Source organism: Gastrolobium bilobum, unplaced genomic scaffold (assembly GCF_033153095.1).
Source record: "Gastrolobium bilobum isolate Gb01-03AN ecotype WA unplaced genomic scaffold, APGP_CSIRO_Gbil_v1 utg48939, whole genome shotgun sequence".
In the NCBI taxonomy this organism is placed as follows: domain Eukaryota; kingdom Viridiplantae; phylum Streptophyta; class Magnoliopsida; order Fabales; family Fabaceae; genus Gastrolobium; species Gastrolobium bilobum.
The window spans coordinates 45,516-62,881 of NW_026895787.1; the positions used below are offsets into that span (position 1 = coordinate 45,516).

Sequence of the window (17,366 nt, forward strand, 5' to 3'; positions counted from 1 at the left end):
TTATTGCTTTGTTTAAGCCAGATATGTTTGGCTAATTTTTCATTGTAGTTAGGGATAAGGATCCAAAGTGAACCTTTATGTTTTGATTAATTTCTTTTCAATAATAATCTGTCTCAAATTGTTTATGTTTACCTTGATTTATATGTTCAAATTCTTGTATGATCTGATCAATCATATAGGAATAAGGAGGGTTAGAATTCGCAATAGACATATTGGGATCTTAGCCTATACAAGGATAAAACATCAATTCTTGCATGTTCTAGACATAGGTTTGTAGGAATTGCGAACTTGTGTAATTCATCGTGGTTAAGGGTTAAAGGATTAAAGAACTAAGTCATTATGATTTAAACAACTAATTATTAGATGATAAATTGTTCGAAACAATTAGGATAGAAAGTTATTGAATTGAGTTAAATCATTTAAAGGGAATCGGAGGTGAAATAAACCATAGTTGTAGTTCTCATTATTGATTTTAAAATCCATCTTTTGAATTATTTGAATTCCTTCTTGCAATTGATTACTCCTTAGCATTTATTCTTTCTTTTATTCTCATTTGGCTTTCCATCAATTGAAATATTACTTTTTCAAAACCAATCTTTGATTTGTCCAAATGAAAGGGAATAGTAAAAATAGTGTTTGGAGTCCCTAATTCTTGTGGAAACGATAACTTTCTCATCACTTTATTATTTTTGTGATCGGTATACTTGCCGTGAGCATAACACGTGTTCACATAATTCATATTTATTTGTTTTGTTTACACTGCAATCATACTTAATTATGTATTTTGAGTATTCTAGTATATAGTGCAGTTGTGGACATAATGCCAGATTGCTTTATTTGCCATTGCTATGATGGATAAGCTGTTATTTTAGAGAATGATAGACATGTTACGGTTGCTTGAGATATAGGGCGAAAGAGGGAATCATAATCGTACAAAGATGGATTAATGGTGATATTCTAGTATATCGTTTCTCAAGTTGCTTGAGATAACTTTATCTCCAGCTACTAAATCATAATCGTACAAAGATGGATTAATGGTGATAAATGAATAGAGCGAAAGAGGGAATCATAACTATTCAAAGGTGAATCAATTAATATAAGAAAATAAATAAACAAAACGACGTAGTTTTGGAGTGGACGAAAATAAATATATCTTAAATGACTTGAGAAATATTTTCTTATATATATATATATATATGGGATCTATTAATCTCATGTTGCATGAGATAATTATCTCATGCAACAGAGATAAGATTGTGGAGTTCACTACTTTTTCAAAAAAAAAGAAAAAAAAGAAAATATAATGGATCCCACTATTTTGTCTATGATGCATGAAATAATTATCTCATGCAACATGAGATAATTATTTCCCTATATATATATACATATATATATATATATCACCTTTTTATGTGCAATTTTTTTCACATAAGTCATATTTTAGAAATATAAATTAATTTATTCAGTGAGATTGAAGATATTAAGGGGTTTCTTTTTCCCTTTTCCTTGTTGATTCCCAGCATCTTCTAACAAATTCATCAGTCTTCATTTCAAGTTCCATCTTTGAGCCACATTAGACAAAAAAAATCACAAAAGAATGAAAGAATTTTGCTTTTCATAATATATAAACTCTTATGTATTCTAAATTGTCTTATTTAATCATTATTTCTTCAGCACCATGTGACCATGCTCATCCTTATCAAAATAACGTTCAATTAATTCATCCCAGCTTTCATCCACATTACTTTTTTTAGTTGAACTTGAACCAATAGAAGACTCGCCTTGTGATATTTTTGAGCTCTCTTTTCCCTCCTCACCAAAAGTGCCATACTGTAATCGTGGTGTATAAGCATGTGGAACATCTAAAGTTTTAGCCCTTTGTAATGCTGCTTTATATTCATCAGTGTGTCTAGTTAGTGTTTCTTGACGCTCCATCTTTTGCTTTCCAGGGATTTCCATGCTATGATCTTTCTCCAGCATCAGCTGCAGTTGATAGAAGCACAAATGCAAAGGTTATAACCCTTGTTCATAAAATAGCATGCCAAATTAGTGGAACATGATTCCTTACCCTTGCAGTTTTGTGGAAATCTGTATGCATAACTATAAGGACAGCAGAAGTAAAAGGGAGAGGCGCTGTGGAGGTATACAAATTGTTATTACTACCAAATTACATATTCCTCATAATTCATATTCATGTTTTCCAATCATTTCAAATCAGAAGGGCATCAAGAAAACAGGACCAAAAATGAGCTAGTTAATTATGGATTTCACAAGGAAAGCTAAGGGCAAACCCTGGTGCACAAAGGTCTCTGACTTTGTGAGAGTCGGGGTGAGGGTCAATTACCGTTGCATTATCACAAGGAATGATAATGAGGGCAAATAAGGGCAAACCCTAGTGCATAAGGCTCCTTGACTTGCTAGAGTAGGGATGAGAGTTGATTGTACGTAATCTTACCTTTACATTTTTGCAAAGTGACTGTTTCCTATACTCGAATCGGTGACCTTCTGGTCACAAGAAGCAATCTTACCGCTGCTTTCGTCCTCATATCAGTGGGAATGATAGAGACAAGAATTTAACTAATTCCAATAAACACGATTTAACAATTACAAGGATGACAGACTTACATCCAGAGCCCTTTGGGCTTCTTTCTCTATCCAAATGATGGCATGATCAGATGTGGCATTACAAGAAAGGACTATATGCTCAAACCTTCCATCTACTGGCACTGCTGTCCTCACAACTGGGGGAAACCTTCCCATTCTGCATATAAAAGATGTTCAGAACATCAGGTAATGCCAAAACAAAATGCTGTATAAACATCTTAACTTGATCATGTTAACATATTATCATGGAAGAAACAAGAGAATAAACATATGCCAGCCAGACAATCAAAACGTATGTAATTGAGTCTAAACTGCATGACTTCTTAAAATACAGTTAGAATTCAGCATAAGGCATAAGCTCTGCTTCGTTTCCTTAACCATACCTTAAAGGCTTTCTCTCAACAATGTGATAAAGGCGTCCGGGTGCATAGAGTCTCCTTGGATCTTTGAGCATCTTCTCCTCTGATATACATGTATCCCTCATGCACCTCAAGCACAATAGGCATGGCAAACTGCCAGCCAAAGAAAACAACTTTTTTTATCAGTACCAATTATCATACCATGAAAACATTAGTTACACAAACAATGATTTTCACTAAATGCTAGCATCACCTTATCAATGAAGTCTTTTTCTATACAAGTATACAGTCTCACTAATTATGCTACTGCTGAAGTGCAATAACCTTCTGTGAAATAGGCATAAACCATTTTTATAAAAAGGAAAAATTTCCTCACAGAAGTAAGGGTTATATTAGATTTTTTTATTTTTTGCAAAGAAAATCAGGCTTATATTAGTTACTCATACTAAGTTGTGTTGAAACTTGAACCCGGGATGAGAAGGGGATTGAAAATGCAGCATATAATTAAGCATGCTAAAACATTCTTCAGCCTTGTATTGATAGTAAGAGAGCTACAATTGTATAGGTCCTTAAGACATACCAGAAAAGAGACTTGAATATATCTTCCAATGGTGTGGCTATCCTTGGTAAGAAGTCATCCTGATCATGGTAAAGAGTGGTCAATTGCAGAGTTGCAGATTCAGTGCTCATCAAGTACAAGGAAGCATGAAGAAAGATAAGAGTTTGTGATGCAGCTTATGGTCAAAGCTACTAGGCTAAAATTTTAAATTATCTTAAGCATATATAAATATATAGTAAGCTTAAGCAATATTCCATTTATAAGAATAGATCATATACAAATTCATTATGTTCCATATGAAACAGACTTTACACAAATATTTGTCCTGTGCTGAACAGACTAATACTCATGCAAGTCACTCCATAAATTCTTTCTCTCTTAATACATGAATGAGTTCGTTCATCTCTCTCATGAAAGCTACCACAATAGATATATTAATCTTCAAAATACAGAGATACCAATTTGTCAATTACCACAAAACTATTCACACAGATTAAGCAAGTTGAATGGTTACACTATGAAACCTGACGGTGTAACTCATCATTCAGAAAACAGAAAACTTTACTAGCAGAAATCTGTATGACTCTCTGACAAACTGACAAAAAATTTGCCAAAAGTGCAAAATAAATATAAGTTATATTGTACTTTGAGGTTATTGGATTGGGACTCTTCATTTTTCATTCCTTTACCCTAAAGTTTAATAAAACTGGAGCCATTCAAGTAAGGAATCCACACATTCAAAATTTCGCTCCGCTTTGAATAATATATTCACTTTATACACAAGGCAAGAACTTCATACAAACAAACATCCATAGAAGGCAAATTAAAACAAACTAACTTCTATTTAAACCCCGACTAGTTATGGTAGGAGTGATGAAATCTTTTTATGCAGTGTTACCTTTGCATATTTGCAAGGAGGTTGTTTCCCAAGGAGAAGCTTTACCACTACTCTCAGGGCTTTACCTTCTATTTATTGCTAACAAATCCTTTAATCAAAGGGATTTCCACAATGTTAGACTTTTGTGTTATATTATATGTGCTTTCACACAGGATTCATCAACCTACCAAATGAAACATATAAGATTTGATAACTTGCCTGCAGCACAACGGAGTTGATGACATCTGCATATCTGACTGCCAAATTCAGCGACATACACCTAGCCGGTGCCATTGCATAGCACCTGACCCTCTTCCTCTCAATATTTCCTAGTCTATCTCTATTCTGCACCACCACCAAGCTCAACATAGCTGCTACACCAGATCCAAGAGAATGTCCAACAAAAGTCAAAGTATAATTTGGATGCTTCTCTACCAACTCCTTCAAAACTTTACATTCAGCTTCCAAAACCCATTCAGCAGCCTTCAACAACCCATTGTGAACATACCCCCCATCAAACTTTTTCTTCCCCAATCTATTGTCCAATAGAACTGCATAGTCACTCTCCTTTGCCAAATTTAGACCCCTAATGGCAAGAACTATATCAGCATGATCATGATCAAGATACAGTATATATGGTGGAGCCTTCCCTTTGGTATCTTCGTATGTCATTTTGTGTACTAACCAATCAGGGTTAATTCCATACCCACCAGGAGGTGCCCAAATGGGGTGGCGAAGATCATCTTCATACACAGCTAAAATATGGCGGCAAAGGCGAGGGATTGGCTCAAATTCTTCTGCAGTGGCAAAGCCCCAAGTCTCACTATCATGGCCTGCAGTATGAAGACATCTTTTCCAAGCCCAACGAGCACAAGCCAGACAGTACACACACTCAACAAGAGGAACGCAAAACATGATTGACATAGTGCCTACAAACTATGCATGCTAAGCTAAGTAGGCTTAAAACCAATATGGGATTTGCACCAAATAAATTTCCTAAATGCAATTACTTTCTTATACAGAAAAACTACTCCTTTGTAACCGAAAGGTCACGAGTTCGAATCCAAAGAGCAATATGCAAGGGTAAAGCTGTGTGCAAGGATTGCACTCACCACACTCGTGGTAGTCAGGGTTTGATGGAGAGTGATTTTAATGTTACAAATATCAAAATCCAAAAAAGGAAATTGAAGTTTAAACTTAAATGGTACAATATTATTCTCTTTCTTGTATAACAAATTGAACACACAGATTGTCAAAATTGTGGATCTAATATTGATTTCAGAAAAGCAGCAGATGCACTTTTTTTTAAAAAAGAAAAAAAGTGTGGGCTGAAAGGTCAACGGGGTATATGACTGCAGTCTATACACAATTCAGTGACATAAATTTGTGCCATAACCATAATGACCAACAAAGAAACTACATGCAATAAACAACAATTGTAACTTCCTTGCTATAACAGTTGATTCTTCTCCAGCAACAGATGCGTATCACAAAGTGATTGTGGAAATTATACAATATGAAGAATGCATCAAACTCACAAAAATTTACTACGGAAGTAAATAAATATTAAAACTTGTGAGTAACGATGCATTCCAGGGAGACCCAGAAACTGAAACTTGGCACCTGGTGATGAAACTTGAGCCAATGATGATCTTTGATCTAGTACAAGAGCAAGCAACAATGAAGGAAAGGGAAAAAAGGGAAGACACCCAGAACCAAATTTTAATTTTGATTAATGATTAAAGAACCCAGAACTCCAAGGAAGGAAATTTCAGTGGAAAGGCAGAAAATCAGACATTGTCATAGGTTGTCATGGTCTGAACTCTGAACATGACCTCGGACAAGCTTCTGAGGTATGGGAAAGGACACAAAAAGTTGGTCTTTCTTTGGCTTGTGATGGGTACGCTGAGTTGGAAACTTAATAATTTGAGGTTAGATCCTTTGATAGCACATGTGTGAAATTTAAAATTTTGACACCTAGGAGAGCACATTAGATCAACCAACGTCTCTTGCTTAAATTGGAAATGGATCCTTTCATCTGTCAAAAAAATATGATACGGTCGTTTGGAAAGATCACAACCATACAAAGTTAAATCAACGGTTATGATTTCGTAACTATTTATTTTATCATTTTTTCTCTCTCCTTCTTTGTTATCATTGATCCACCTTTGTGTGGTTATGATTCTTCACATGTCATGGTCATGTGAATTTTCACATGAGAAGATCCAGATCCGCTTAAATGAGAGTCGTCCTTTATCTTTTTTAACTAATAACTCTTGGATAGATGTCAAATTTTAAATTTGATTATCAAAAATCCTACCTCTAATACTTTTATATATTGCGGAATTTTCAATTTTTAAGTTTCGTTGCAAAGACCAAAAGGGAAGCCATACCTTCAAGTCAAAATCTGACGAAGCACGTGACTGTTTGGGATTTGCGTTATTGACTTGAAAAAATGCTGCTACATTTGCTTTCTTTTTGTAAAATTTATTAATTTTGAATTTGATATTTATTATTGTTATGAATTCATATACGTGGCCCATTTAATATACTGCTCAATAAAAGGCAATAAAAATAAGAATTTAATATAATCAAAGAAAAATATCAATTAAAAATATTAATCCTAATACGACAACTTCAAATATGGGCTTCAACTATAAGAGGCACAAAAGGTCTATAATTTCAATACTTATAGGTAAATTATAAATAAGAGATAAAATCTATTCTCTCTACTTACTGTTATGTTGTCACTATTCACACACTACCTTTTTGGCAAAAGTTGTTTATTATTTACTTGTGCACAGTGATCTGTCATATTCAAGGATATCTAATTTATAGATACCTTAAAAAGAGCACCAAAATCCAAGATAAACTCATTAGTCCTTTGGGCTAGATATTTCTATCTTCAGGATAAAACATTTATGTTATAGGAGATAATTTATCCCATACATACATAAAAAATATGTAGAGCCATATAAAGAAAAGAGAAAAAAAAAATATATGAGCATTAAATATTATGTGTAGGAGATAATTTTATCACATATAACATGAGAAACATTAAATCCTTATTTATTATTCGATAAAGCCTTCAAGATTTTGATAAATAATTTAGCTTTAGTTTATATTAATAAGATTCACATAAAATTTTATTTTATAATAAAAAATATTATACCATGTGAATTAACTTGGAGGGAGCTATTCCAGTTTAATCAATAGTTTTGGGTTTAAGTCCGAATATTAATTGCGTTAAAATTTAATATGGAGAGTTTTACTAGTTGTATATCATACCCAACTCAAATTAGAATTAATGAGCACTCGTTAATGATAGAATACTGAATAATTTATATCAAACAGAAAATAAAAAATATTAAAGTGTCTATGTAAATAATTGCAAATTCTGATGGAATTTTTGCCACGAGCAATGTTCGAGATTTATTTTGACGCTCCTGACGCATAAAATATTGGGTGGAGCGGAGGAAAGATAGTGAAAAAAAAATTGAGGAAAAATAAAAGAAAAGGGAGAATTTTCTTAGGTCTTGTTTGGGAGTTTGGAGGGGAAGGAAAGGAAAGCGATCCAAGGGAGAGGAAGGGGAATGAAGGAAAGGAAATTGAAGGGTATTCTCTTCCTGAGAATTAAAAAAAGGGATAAATAAGGATCATGTTGTAGGTAAAGAATTGGTATCATGCAATCACTACTGACAAAATAAAGTTAATGAACAGAGTGGCTCTTCAACTTTTTTTATTATTCTTTATCTTGTCGTTTATTTTGTACGAAAATTTTTTTATCATAATACATGACGAAACCAAAACCCTTGAAAAATGGTAAGGGAGAAATTAGAGGGTTAATGAGATATTTTTACAGTTTTACCCTTTTTTAAAATTAATATAATTATTATATTTTACAAAATAAATTAAATTTAAAATTTTTAAACAAAATTATTTATGCATTTTTTGGACTACTAAAAAAGATCATATTTTCGACGAAATTTCTACATGGCAAACGACAAAAATTTCGTCAAAAAATTACTTTTCAGTCAGAATAATTTTCATCGAAAGGCGAAAGAATTTTTATCTAATGAAATTTTTTACAAAAATAAATTTTCGGTCAAAATTTTTGAAAGAATTTAGTTTCTGACCAAAATTTTGATGAAAATTATCTCTTAAATACTTTCAACTCAAAAAAGGATTCTGTAAAAAAAATTGACGGAATATTTTCCGTCCAAAATTTTTGATGAAGACGTGTCCTGACGAAAATTTCGACGGAAATTTTTTTGTCTAAAATTTTGAGGGAAATATTTTTGTCGAAACTTTCGACAGAATTAGGATTCCGTAAAGAATTTTGATGAAATATTTTTTTCGTCAAAATTTTTCGATGAAAATATTTGTTGTCAAAAATTTTGGCAGAAATGTTTTTTGTCAAAAAATATGATGAAAATATTTTAGTCAAAAACTTTTATGGAATTTAGATTCTGTAAAAAAAAATTGACGAATTTTTTTTCGTCAAAATTATTTACAGAAATAATTTTCATAGAAAATTTCTACGAAGGTGGTTTTTTGTCAATATTTTGAAGGAAAAAACTTTGACAAAAAAAGATTCTGTAAAGAATTTTGACAAAAAAATTTCAATCATATTTTTTTACAAAACTGTTTTCTGTCACAAATATTTAAGAAAATATTTTTCATCCAAAATATTCACTGAAAATGTGTTCCGTTAAAAAATCTCTATGGAAATGTGTTTCATTAAAAATTTCGACTGAAATTTTTTTTGCCAAAAAGTTTAACTAAAAAGTTTTCAACGAAATTTAAATTTTGTAAAGAATTTTGATGAAATTTTTTTCCGTGAAAATTTTTTGATGAAAATATTGATGGAAATATTTTTTGTCAAAAATTTCAATGAATATATTTTTTTGTGAATATTTTGAGGAAAATTTTTTGACGAAATTTAGATTCCGTAAAGAATTTTAACAAAAAAAAAATTCGTCAAAATTATTTAAATAAATATTTTTGGTTTCAAATTTTAAGGAAAATATTTTTCGTCGAAAATTTTTGCGCAGAATTTTGATGGAAATATTTTCCATAAAAAATTTTGACGTAATTATTTTACGTCGAAACTTTTCGATGGAAATGCATTTCGTCAAAATTTTAGACGAAAATATTTGTGTTGAAAGTTTTGACGGAATTTAGATTCTATCAATAATTTTGACTGAACTTTTTTTCCGTAAAAAATTTATGTCAGTGATAAGGCAAAATCTGGTTCCGTTTCTAATTTCGTCTTTAGTTTTGACGGAAATTTTTTGAGGTATATGATTTTCATCAAAAATTTCATCACTATTTTTTACAAAATATTTTTTGTCGATAAATAATATCGGGTATTGGAGAGTTTTCTAATAATGTCACATTTAAAAATGATTCACATTTATGTAGTTTTCACATTTTAATGCTAAGGGTAGATAAATAATTTTTAATATTTTTCCACTCAAACCCCTCAAATTGGGAAAACTTTAATTTTAAGAAGAATGAGGGTTTAGTAAAAATATTCAATTCCTTCCCCTCATTATCTTAAACTCACAAACAAGGGGGGAGGGCTTACTAAAATCCTCCATTTCCTTTCCTTCTCCTCTTAAAATCAACTCCCAAACAAAGCCTTAAGGAGAACCTTCCCGATCGAGGAGCATCTTAAAAATTTCCCCAACGTTCAAAGTGTGCAACTACTCCCATGTTTAAACTTTTAAGATTGTTGCGCACTCACCACGTTGAGTATCATTCTGAGTTTGGAAGTTGGAACCACGCTAAACCGAAAATTTTTGTATACTCTTCGAATCATATTTATTAAAACCAGACCGACCCGGTCGGGTCGACCCGAAAAATGGTAAACAGGTCCGGTTGAAGCAATGAACCGGTCATGCATCAGAACCGGTGCGACCCGGTCTGACCCGATCGGTTTTCATAAAAAATCGGTGACCCGGTCTGTTAACCGGTGACCCGGCCCGGTCAAAAAAAAAAATCCAAATTTTTGTTTTTTTCAAAAAAAATCATAATAGCCATATTTGAATATTTTTTGCTTATTGACTTACATAAATTATGTATCTACAACACTAATATTATCTCAATTATGTACTATGCATAAAATTTTGAATTAATTTATAATTAGAGATGTCATTTTTTGAACCTAAAGCCCCGTATCACGATCATTATATTTTTGTTTGATTTTTTATTTGATAATAATATATGATTTATTATTTTTTGTATTAAAATATTTGAAATTTTTATCATTTTTTTAGATATTTGAGTATGTTTATAATTTTTTAATATAAATTATAAAATTACATATAATTACCGAGTCATGCGGTTGAACCAGTGACCCAATAACCTGGTACCTCGACTGGGTCAATGACCAGGCCAATTTTAATAACGTTGCTTCGAATAACGTTTTGAGTAATAACATCTATTTCACTTTTTCTAAGTTTTAGAAGAAAATGGGAATAGTTTTTTTAATTGATATTCAACATCCATCACACTTCAAAAATTTGAAAGAGTTAGAGCTGGTTCCTAGTAACTTACATGTTACAGGCTTGATAGCTTACCTTAATGATATATCAATATATGATTAGAGGGATGAATTTGGTAGTGTAGCATTAATGGTTAAGGATTGGCTCAATTGATAATATGGATATATTCAAAGGAAAAAGTGTGTATCATTTTAAAAGGATATAAAGTTGTGTCATTTTAAAAAGTGAGAGAAAGAGATAGATAAAGAATGTGAGAGAGTGGACAAAAAAATATAAAGGTGTGTGTTTCATCTCTTTGTGAGAGTGAAATGATATAAGTTGTGTCATTTAAAAGGACAAACAATTTTCCTATATTCAAAAACCGTTTTACAAATTTATAATTAGCTTTTTTTTTTTTTGGATTCTACCAGCATTCGAACCAGGACCAGTATGGTGTTGTCCTCCAACAAGCAACAACTACCACATTGACCACGAATGCTAGTAATTTATAATTAGCTTTTATTATACTTAAAAAAAATAAAGTCATTATATTAATAAATATGTAATCTATACATTTTCTATTCCACTAAATCAATAAAAAAACAAATAAAATAAATTTCTATGTAAAAATCGTTCGTACCAATTTTCTATTAAAAATATGAAATATTTTTTTAAAAAAACAAGTACAAAGCTTTTATTTAAGTATCTTACCTTTCATAATTGGTCCCTTAACTTCAATAGTTAATTGCTGAATTTTGTCTTCGAATGAGCTTTTTCTTCTAAAAAAGTTATTTTTTTTAAAAAAAAGAAAAAAAGTCTTTTTGAGAAATTTTAAATCATAAATTAAAATAAAATTTAAAATATTGTTCTGTTTTTTTAGCGAAGGGTTGGTTGTTTTCGAAAAAAGCATAAATTATAAGATAATACAATTTTTTAAAATATAATTTTGACATGATCCTATCAGTCCCATTATCTCTTCTTATCCTATTATAATTGTGTTTTTTTTAGCTAAGGGAGAGTTTGGGAGAGGAGAAAAAAAAATTTACCAAGAAAAAATGATTTCCGGTAATATAATAGGAAAAAAATTTCCACAGAAAAGTTACTAAAAGGTGTTTGGTAGACCAAATTTTTTTTCGGGAATATTGGGTTAATTTTACTAATTCTATGTTTGGTTGATTGTAAAATATTGATGAAAATTTGAACTGAAATTATAATATTACCATGCAATTTTCATTTGACCTTTGCATTTTTTCTCTCTCTCTCTCCGGGGTTAGGCATTTGGCAGCATTCCATGTGGTGGGAAAAAAAAAAAATTCATCCCAACAATGGAAATCTTTGATAGCAAATTCATGTAGAAAAGCAATTTCCGGGAAAAAAAATATACTCGGGCATCTTATATTTTTTTGCTATCAAATGTGACTTTTTTATTTTTCCCAGCAAGCTTTCCCAAGTTTTTAAAAATAAACATGGTACCAAACACTCTAAAGCCAGGCTTTCCCAAGTTTTTAAAAGTCTTCCAACAATTTATCACTTTATCACTTTATAATTAAACATCTCCCTCTTCTTGATTTTCATTCGTACGAACTTTGTATCTGTATAGAGTTTTTTTTTTCGTGTAAACTTTCAGCTATAAAATTGCATATTTGTGATAAAAAGCAAAAAAATTTGAGTTCTCATAGTGGCCGGGTCATCTAATGGAAAATAATTGAGAGAAATTGAAAAAAAAAAAAATCCAGTCACCCTAAACATCAAAACATTATTAGTGTTTCTATACGTAAATGAATGCACTATCTTGTATAATAGAAATATACCGAAATCATAGCTCTACTAATTGGAATATTATATTACATATTAATGTTTGTGGATCGTCTTATTGACCGGCCTCAAATCACATTCTCCAAATTTCACATTTGTATAACTCTCAGATATTCTGTTAAAAAAAATTCACATGTCCTTTTTAGTAATTTTGTACATAAAAAGTGTGTTTTTTTATTTTAACATTCAAACGACTTTTTTATATAAAAGTAATTTTTAGATCATATATCCCAACGTAAACAAAAGTTACCTTTAAAAAAAATAATACATAAAAATTAGTAGTCAAATATTAATTTGACTACTAATTAGTAGTCAAATATTAATTTTTGACTAGTGTTTTCTCCTTGCTGTAAAGGGAATATGACCCTTTCTCCTTCATTAGGTTTAGAATGAGCTTTCTCCTAGATCCAATCTTTAATATATTGGAAGCTTTCATTAATTGGTACATAATCTTATTTTTAGTGTATGCGGGGCTCTTATTTTTAATTTCTCTTCTCCTTATAAGTAGAAGTTCAACCAAACATAATTTTATAAAAACCCTTATAATAAAAAAAAAACTTTTTTAAAAAAAAGAAGAAGAAAAATCTATAGGAAAAACTTTTTTTAAGATATATGTCAGCTTTTTGGAGTTCTCACAATTTTTTTTCAATTATACCCTTATTCTAAATTTTTATTTATAAATTTTATCAGTTACCTTAATAATAACAAATCATTATAACTTCCTTCCTTCAAAACCCTAAGAGCAATTTTATACAATTATCAAACAATTTTTAGATATATGTTTTAAACTAACTCTTTTTAATTTTAATTAGAAATAGCTTTTACCTTAAAATAATGTGCCCCTTGCATTGAAAATAAAAGTCTTTAGTTTGGTTGCGGTCATATATTTTTCTTTTTGAATTTTTTTGTTAATTTAGTGTGACACCTCTCCTGTATGCATCCAAGGGAGATGTCTCCTAAGCGAATTAGAGACGTAACGTCATTGAATTACATACTGAAACTGCATTGTTAAGTCACAATATAAATTCTTGCATTGAAATCTGACTGTACAAAATGAAACAGTGTGAAACTTGATAAAAATACATTGCTTGCTGAAATAGTAGTTTTACAGAAAACTTGCTTGTCTTGCGAAAAATCTTAAAAATTGAGCTTTCAGAATTTTGACATAAAATTTATATGATTACTCGATCAGTTTAGTCGAGTCAAATAAAATCACAAAAATGGCAAAATTCTTCTTATTAAAATTTTAAGTTTTTTTTACCAAAAAAAAAAATTTAAGTTTTAACACAACTACATACATATTATCTAAGATTTTAACTCAGATCACGGATTAAATTTCACCAACCCACATAATTTCCTGTCATAATCTTTGATAAGTCCTCTGCTATTCTATAAATGAATTGGGCCAGATTACTCACGGAATAAATTATGACCATGAGAAATGGGCTTTGGCCCAAAAACAGCATTGGGGCCTTGGCAAGTTTGTCATGTTAATAAACTTCAAGACCCGACCCGGGACGTAGCTAGTTCTCTACCCGTAATAAAAAGCAAATCAAATCGATAACTTCAAAACCCTAATTCCGATTATCCCACAAGCACTACTGCAACAGGTAACTAAACCCTCTTCCTTTCAATCTTCTCTGCTACGCTATCCTTAGGAAAATCAAAGAAAATTTACAATGACACATCTTTTGCCATATTGCAAGTGCTTTTCTAGATTTTCCGATTCGTTAAATGTACCAAATTTGGGGTGTTCTTGTTGTGCAATTCCTTTATGGGTTTTTGTTTCGTAGGAAGAAAGTCAGCATTTTTATTGTGGTAGATTAGGTGCGTGTTTGGATTCAGCTTATTTTGATATAAGAAAAGCTGGCTCTTTTTTCTTTTTTTCTTTTTTTTTTTGTTTTGGTGGGTGGAGGGTTGTAACAATTAATCAAATCCGAATGCACACTAGATTGAATCAACTTAAATATTGATTTTTGCTCTTAATTTTTTTTTCTTTCGAATTTCAACCGTGAAAATGGTTGTGTAATTTTTGAATTGTTTCGGTTTTTGTTGTTTTTGGATCAGGGAAATGGCTCCTAAGCAGCCAAGTACGGGTCTCTTTGTTGGATTGAATAAAGGTCACGTTGTCACGAAGAAGGAATTGCCTTCACGCCCCTCTGATAGGAAAGGGGTAAGTTTGAGTTTTTCCTGAAAATTAAAATTAGTCTCAGATTTGCACGGTTTAGATTGTGAATGTTATATATATACTTAGATGTATTTTATCATCCAATGTATTGACTTTGTGTCTAATGTTTCTGATTTTCTTTCTGGTTGTAGCAAGCACAGTTTTTGGTTTCCGTTGCTTTTTGTATTTTGTTATATTTCTGAATTTTATATGGGGATATATTATAAATTTATTAGTTTCCCTTAGTAGTAAATCAAGTCCCTTTGTACTACAGTACAGCAGAGAGTTTTTAAAAAATTTGGGACAGTATTCAAAAGTTTAAAACCTTGGTTGAATTTTTTTTGTTTCCGATTGAGGCCAGTTTATTGTAAGTCTAGATTATGTTTTTCTTTCCTTTAACCTTTATATAGATAGTGTAAACCTAGTTGCATGTGAAGTTGTTGAAGTTGAAGGGTTCAACTGCTGTAGAACTAATTTAGAGCAAGTGATGATACAATTTTGCAATTAATGTTCTTGGCTTTGCTTATTCTTTATGCGGTCCTGAATATTTTGTCTCAAGCAGAAAACTAGCAAGCGGGTGCACTTTGTAAGGAACCTCATCCGTGAGGTTGCTGGTTTTGCACCTTATGAAAAGCGTATAACTGAGTTACTGAAGGTTGGAAAAGATAAGAGAGCACTGAAGGTTGCCAAGAGAAAGCTTGGAACCCATAAACGTGCAAAGAAGAAGCGTGAGGAGATGTCCAATGTTCTCAGAAAGATGAGGTTGTTCATTGTTCTTTAGTCAATATTGTTGTATTTGTGTTTATCCATACGTTATGATTTATTGATATATGATCTGATTATCATTCTTTAAATGTAGCCTTGATAGTATTATTGCTTATGTTATTTCCTAATTGTATGCAGGTCCGGTGGAGCCGGTGATAAGAAGAAGTAAGTCTTTTCTTCATTCCTGATGGATCTATTTTTTGATAGACAAGCCGTCTTAATTTACATGGTTCAATTAGTCGAGTGTAATTTTCTGTTTGAAATATTTAATTTGACTGTTATGGAAAGTACTTATTGCTTGTTTTCTGTAATTTACTATTTATTTGAGGGAAAAACTTTTTTAATATTGCTCCTGCGCAGTTAAAAGAATATGTTGTCTTTATTTTGTCTGTTTCTGCAAATCATTTTGCATTCCCTTATGTTATATGTTAGTGAAGCAGAAAGATTACTACCTTGGTGCACAGGTATTTGTTTTGAGTAGTAGTTATGTAACTGGATTGACCATATTATTGATATTAATATCAATGAGATGTACCTAGTTTAATACTAATCGTATGATTGTCCTATTAATTTGGGATAATTCATACAAGGGCGTTATTCCTAATTCTTGGCTGCACATTTCAGTAGTATAGAACGAATCTTAGAATGGGGCGTTTAGCGAATTCTTGTTGAAAACGATCTACCATTTAGACATGTTTCTTTAGGGTTTGCTCAATAAGGATTTCTGCAACCAAATTGCCATGATCCTATTTTCACGTGGTGCAAAATCAACTTCATAATTCATATAAGAGTTTGTTTTTTCTGCGGTTAATGTAGATAACTTATTTACATTGAATTTAAAATGATATTGTTTTGATACGGAACTCAAAGTATTTTTGTAATTATAATTTATTTTAGGCTTATAATAATTTTTTTCATTATATTTTTAAATTTTTCAACTTAAAACGATGTTGTTTTAGAAGTGAATGTAGATAATTTATCTACATTCATTGTAGAAACATTAAAGGATTCATATAAATATATGAATATTTTTTTTGCAAGTCAAAGAATGTTACATGTTAATGTTTTCTTATTCTAATGCAGCAGTCTGTGTTTTGATACTCGATAGTCATTACACGAGGAGCTGAATTCATATTTAAAAAGTCAATCTTTTAAAAAAAATATTAAAAAGAAAACCTCATACCCTCTAAATTTTGCACAATATGGAATTTTAAGATGCGGACATTTCTACGCACATTTCCTTCTCGTATTTTGTTTGGATCATAATAAATAAACGGTTAAAATGTTCTTTTACGAAAATTTTGTTTTTCTGTAGTCAAAATTTTATTTAATAACCGCTTACATTTTTAACAAATAAAAACAACCGTCTTTCTTCGTTGATTAATCATTTTGATCTTTTTTTTTTTTTACCATTTTATTCTCCTTCCAAATTACATAATAATCTATCTTATATGTTAAACTATATATCAGTATATCCTTATTTAATTAAACCTTAGTCCTTAATAAGACAATTACTCAAATTTTGATCAAACAGGAGGGAACAGACTGATAAAAAAAATGTAAAAGAGTGACAAGATGGTCAATAAACTGTCTTTCTTCATTAAAAAGAAAGTAAAAGAATTCATTAGGATTAGTCTAATGATAAAGAATTTTGGATAGTTAATATGATGTCATAAGTTTAAATATCAGTAATCATTACATAAAAAAAGAAAAAGTAAAAGAATCGAAAGAG

At 30.9% G+C, this 17,366-nt stretch overlaps 2 protein-coding genes across 3 annotated transcripts; one reads left to right on the top strand and one right to left on the bottom strand.

Moving 5' to 3' along the window:
- Positions 1–1,520: 1,520 nt before the first annotated feature.
- LOC133296030 (uncharacterized) lies at positions 1,521–6,168 on the bottom strand. The gene is made up of 5 exons (XM_061494986.1): positions 4,619–6,168; positions 3,544–3,602; positions 2,988–3,116; positions 2,626–2,761; positions 1,521–1,983 (listed from the first exon to the last, which is right to left on the bottom strand). Exons 1-5 carry the CDS (start codon positions 5,321–5,323, stop codon positions 1,663–1,665), a joined length of 1,350 nt encoding a protein of 449 aa, XP_061350970.1. The 5' UTR covers positions 5,324–6,168; the 3' UTR covers positions 1,521–1,662.
- An 8,069-nt stretch (positions 6,169–14,237) lies between these two features.
- On the top strand, positions 14,238–15,980 carry LOC133296028 (large ribosomal subunit protein eL36x-like). Of its 2 annotated transcripts, none has more exons than XM_061494982.1 (4): positions 14,238–14,312; positions 14,770–14,875; positions 15,432–15,634; positions 15,773–15,980. In XM_061494982.1, exons 2-4 carry the CDS (start codon positions 14,774–14,776, stop codon positions 15,801–15,803), a joined length of 336 nt encoding a protein of 111 aa, XP_061350966.1. In that variant the 5' UTR covers positions 14,238–14,312; positions 14,770–14,773; the 3' UTR covers positions 15,804–15,980. The 2 variants fall into 2 exon arrangements, with proteins under 2 accessions (XP_061350966.1, XP_061350965.1); XM_061494981.1 differs by having other exon boundaries at positions 15,432–15,631.
- The last annotated feature ends 1,386 nt before the right edge of the window (positions 15,981–17,366 follow it).

What these genes read in the sequence shown, in the direction of transcription:
- LOC133296030 (XM_061494986.1), bottom strand. Translation starts at nt 5,323, where the DNA reads ATGTCAATCATGTTTTGCGTTCCTCTTGTTGAGTGTGTGTACTGTCTG. An exon ending in TCAACTCCGTTGTGCTGCAG is followed by an intron (nt 3,603 to 4,618) that starts GCAAGTTATCAA and finishes TACCATGATCAG; the next exon opens with GATGACTTCTTACCAAGGAT. An exon ending in GTTGAGAGAAAGCCTTTAAG is followed by an intron (nt 2,762 to 2,987) that starts GTATGGTTAAGG and finishes TTTTATATGCAG; the next exon opens with AATGGGAAGGTTTCCCCCAG.
- LOC133296028 (XM_061494982.1), top strand. Translation starts at nt 14,774, where the DNA reads ATGGCTCCTAAGCAGCCAAGTACGGGTCTCTTTGTTGGATTGAATAAA. An exon ending in GCCCCTCTGATAGGAAAGGG is followed by an intron (nt 14,876 to 15,431) that starts GTAAGTTTGAGT and finishes TGTCTCAAGCAG; the next exon opens with AAAACTAGCAAGCGGGTGCA. An exon ending in GTTCTCAGAAAGATGAGGTT is followed by an intron (nt 15,635 to 15,772) that starts GTTCATTGTTCT and finishes AATTGTATGCAG; the next exon opens with GTCCGGTGGAGCCGGTGATA.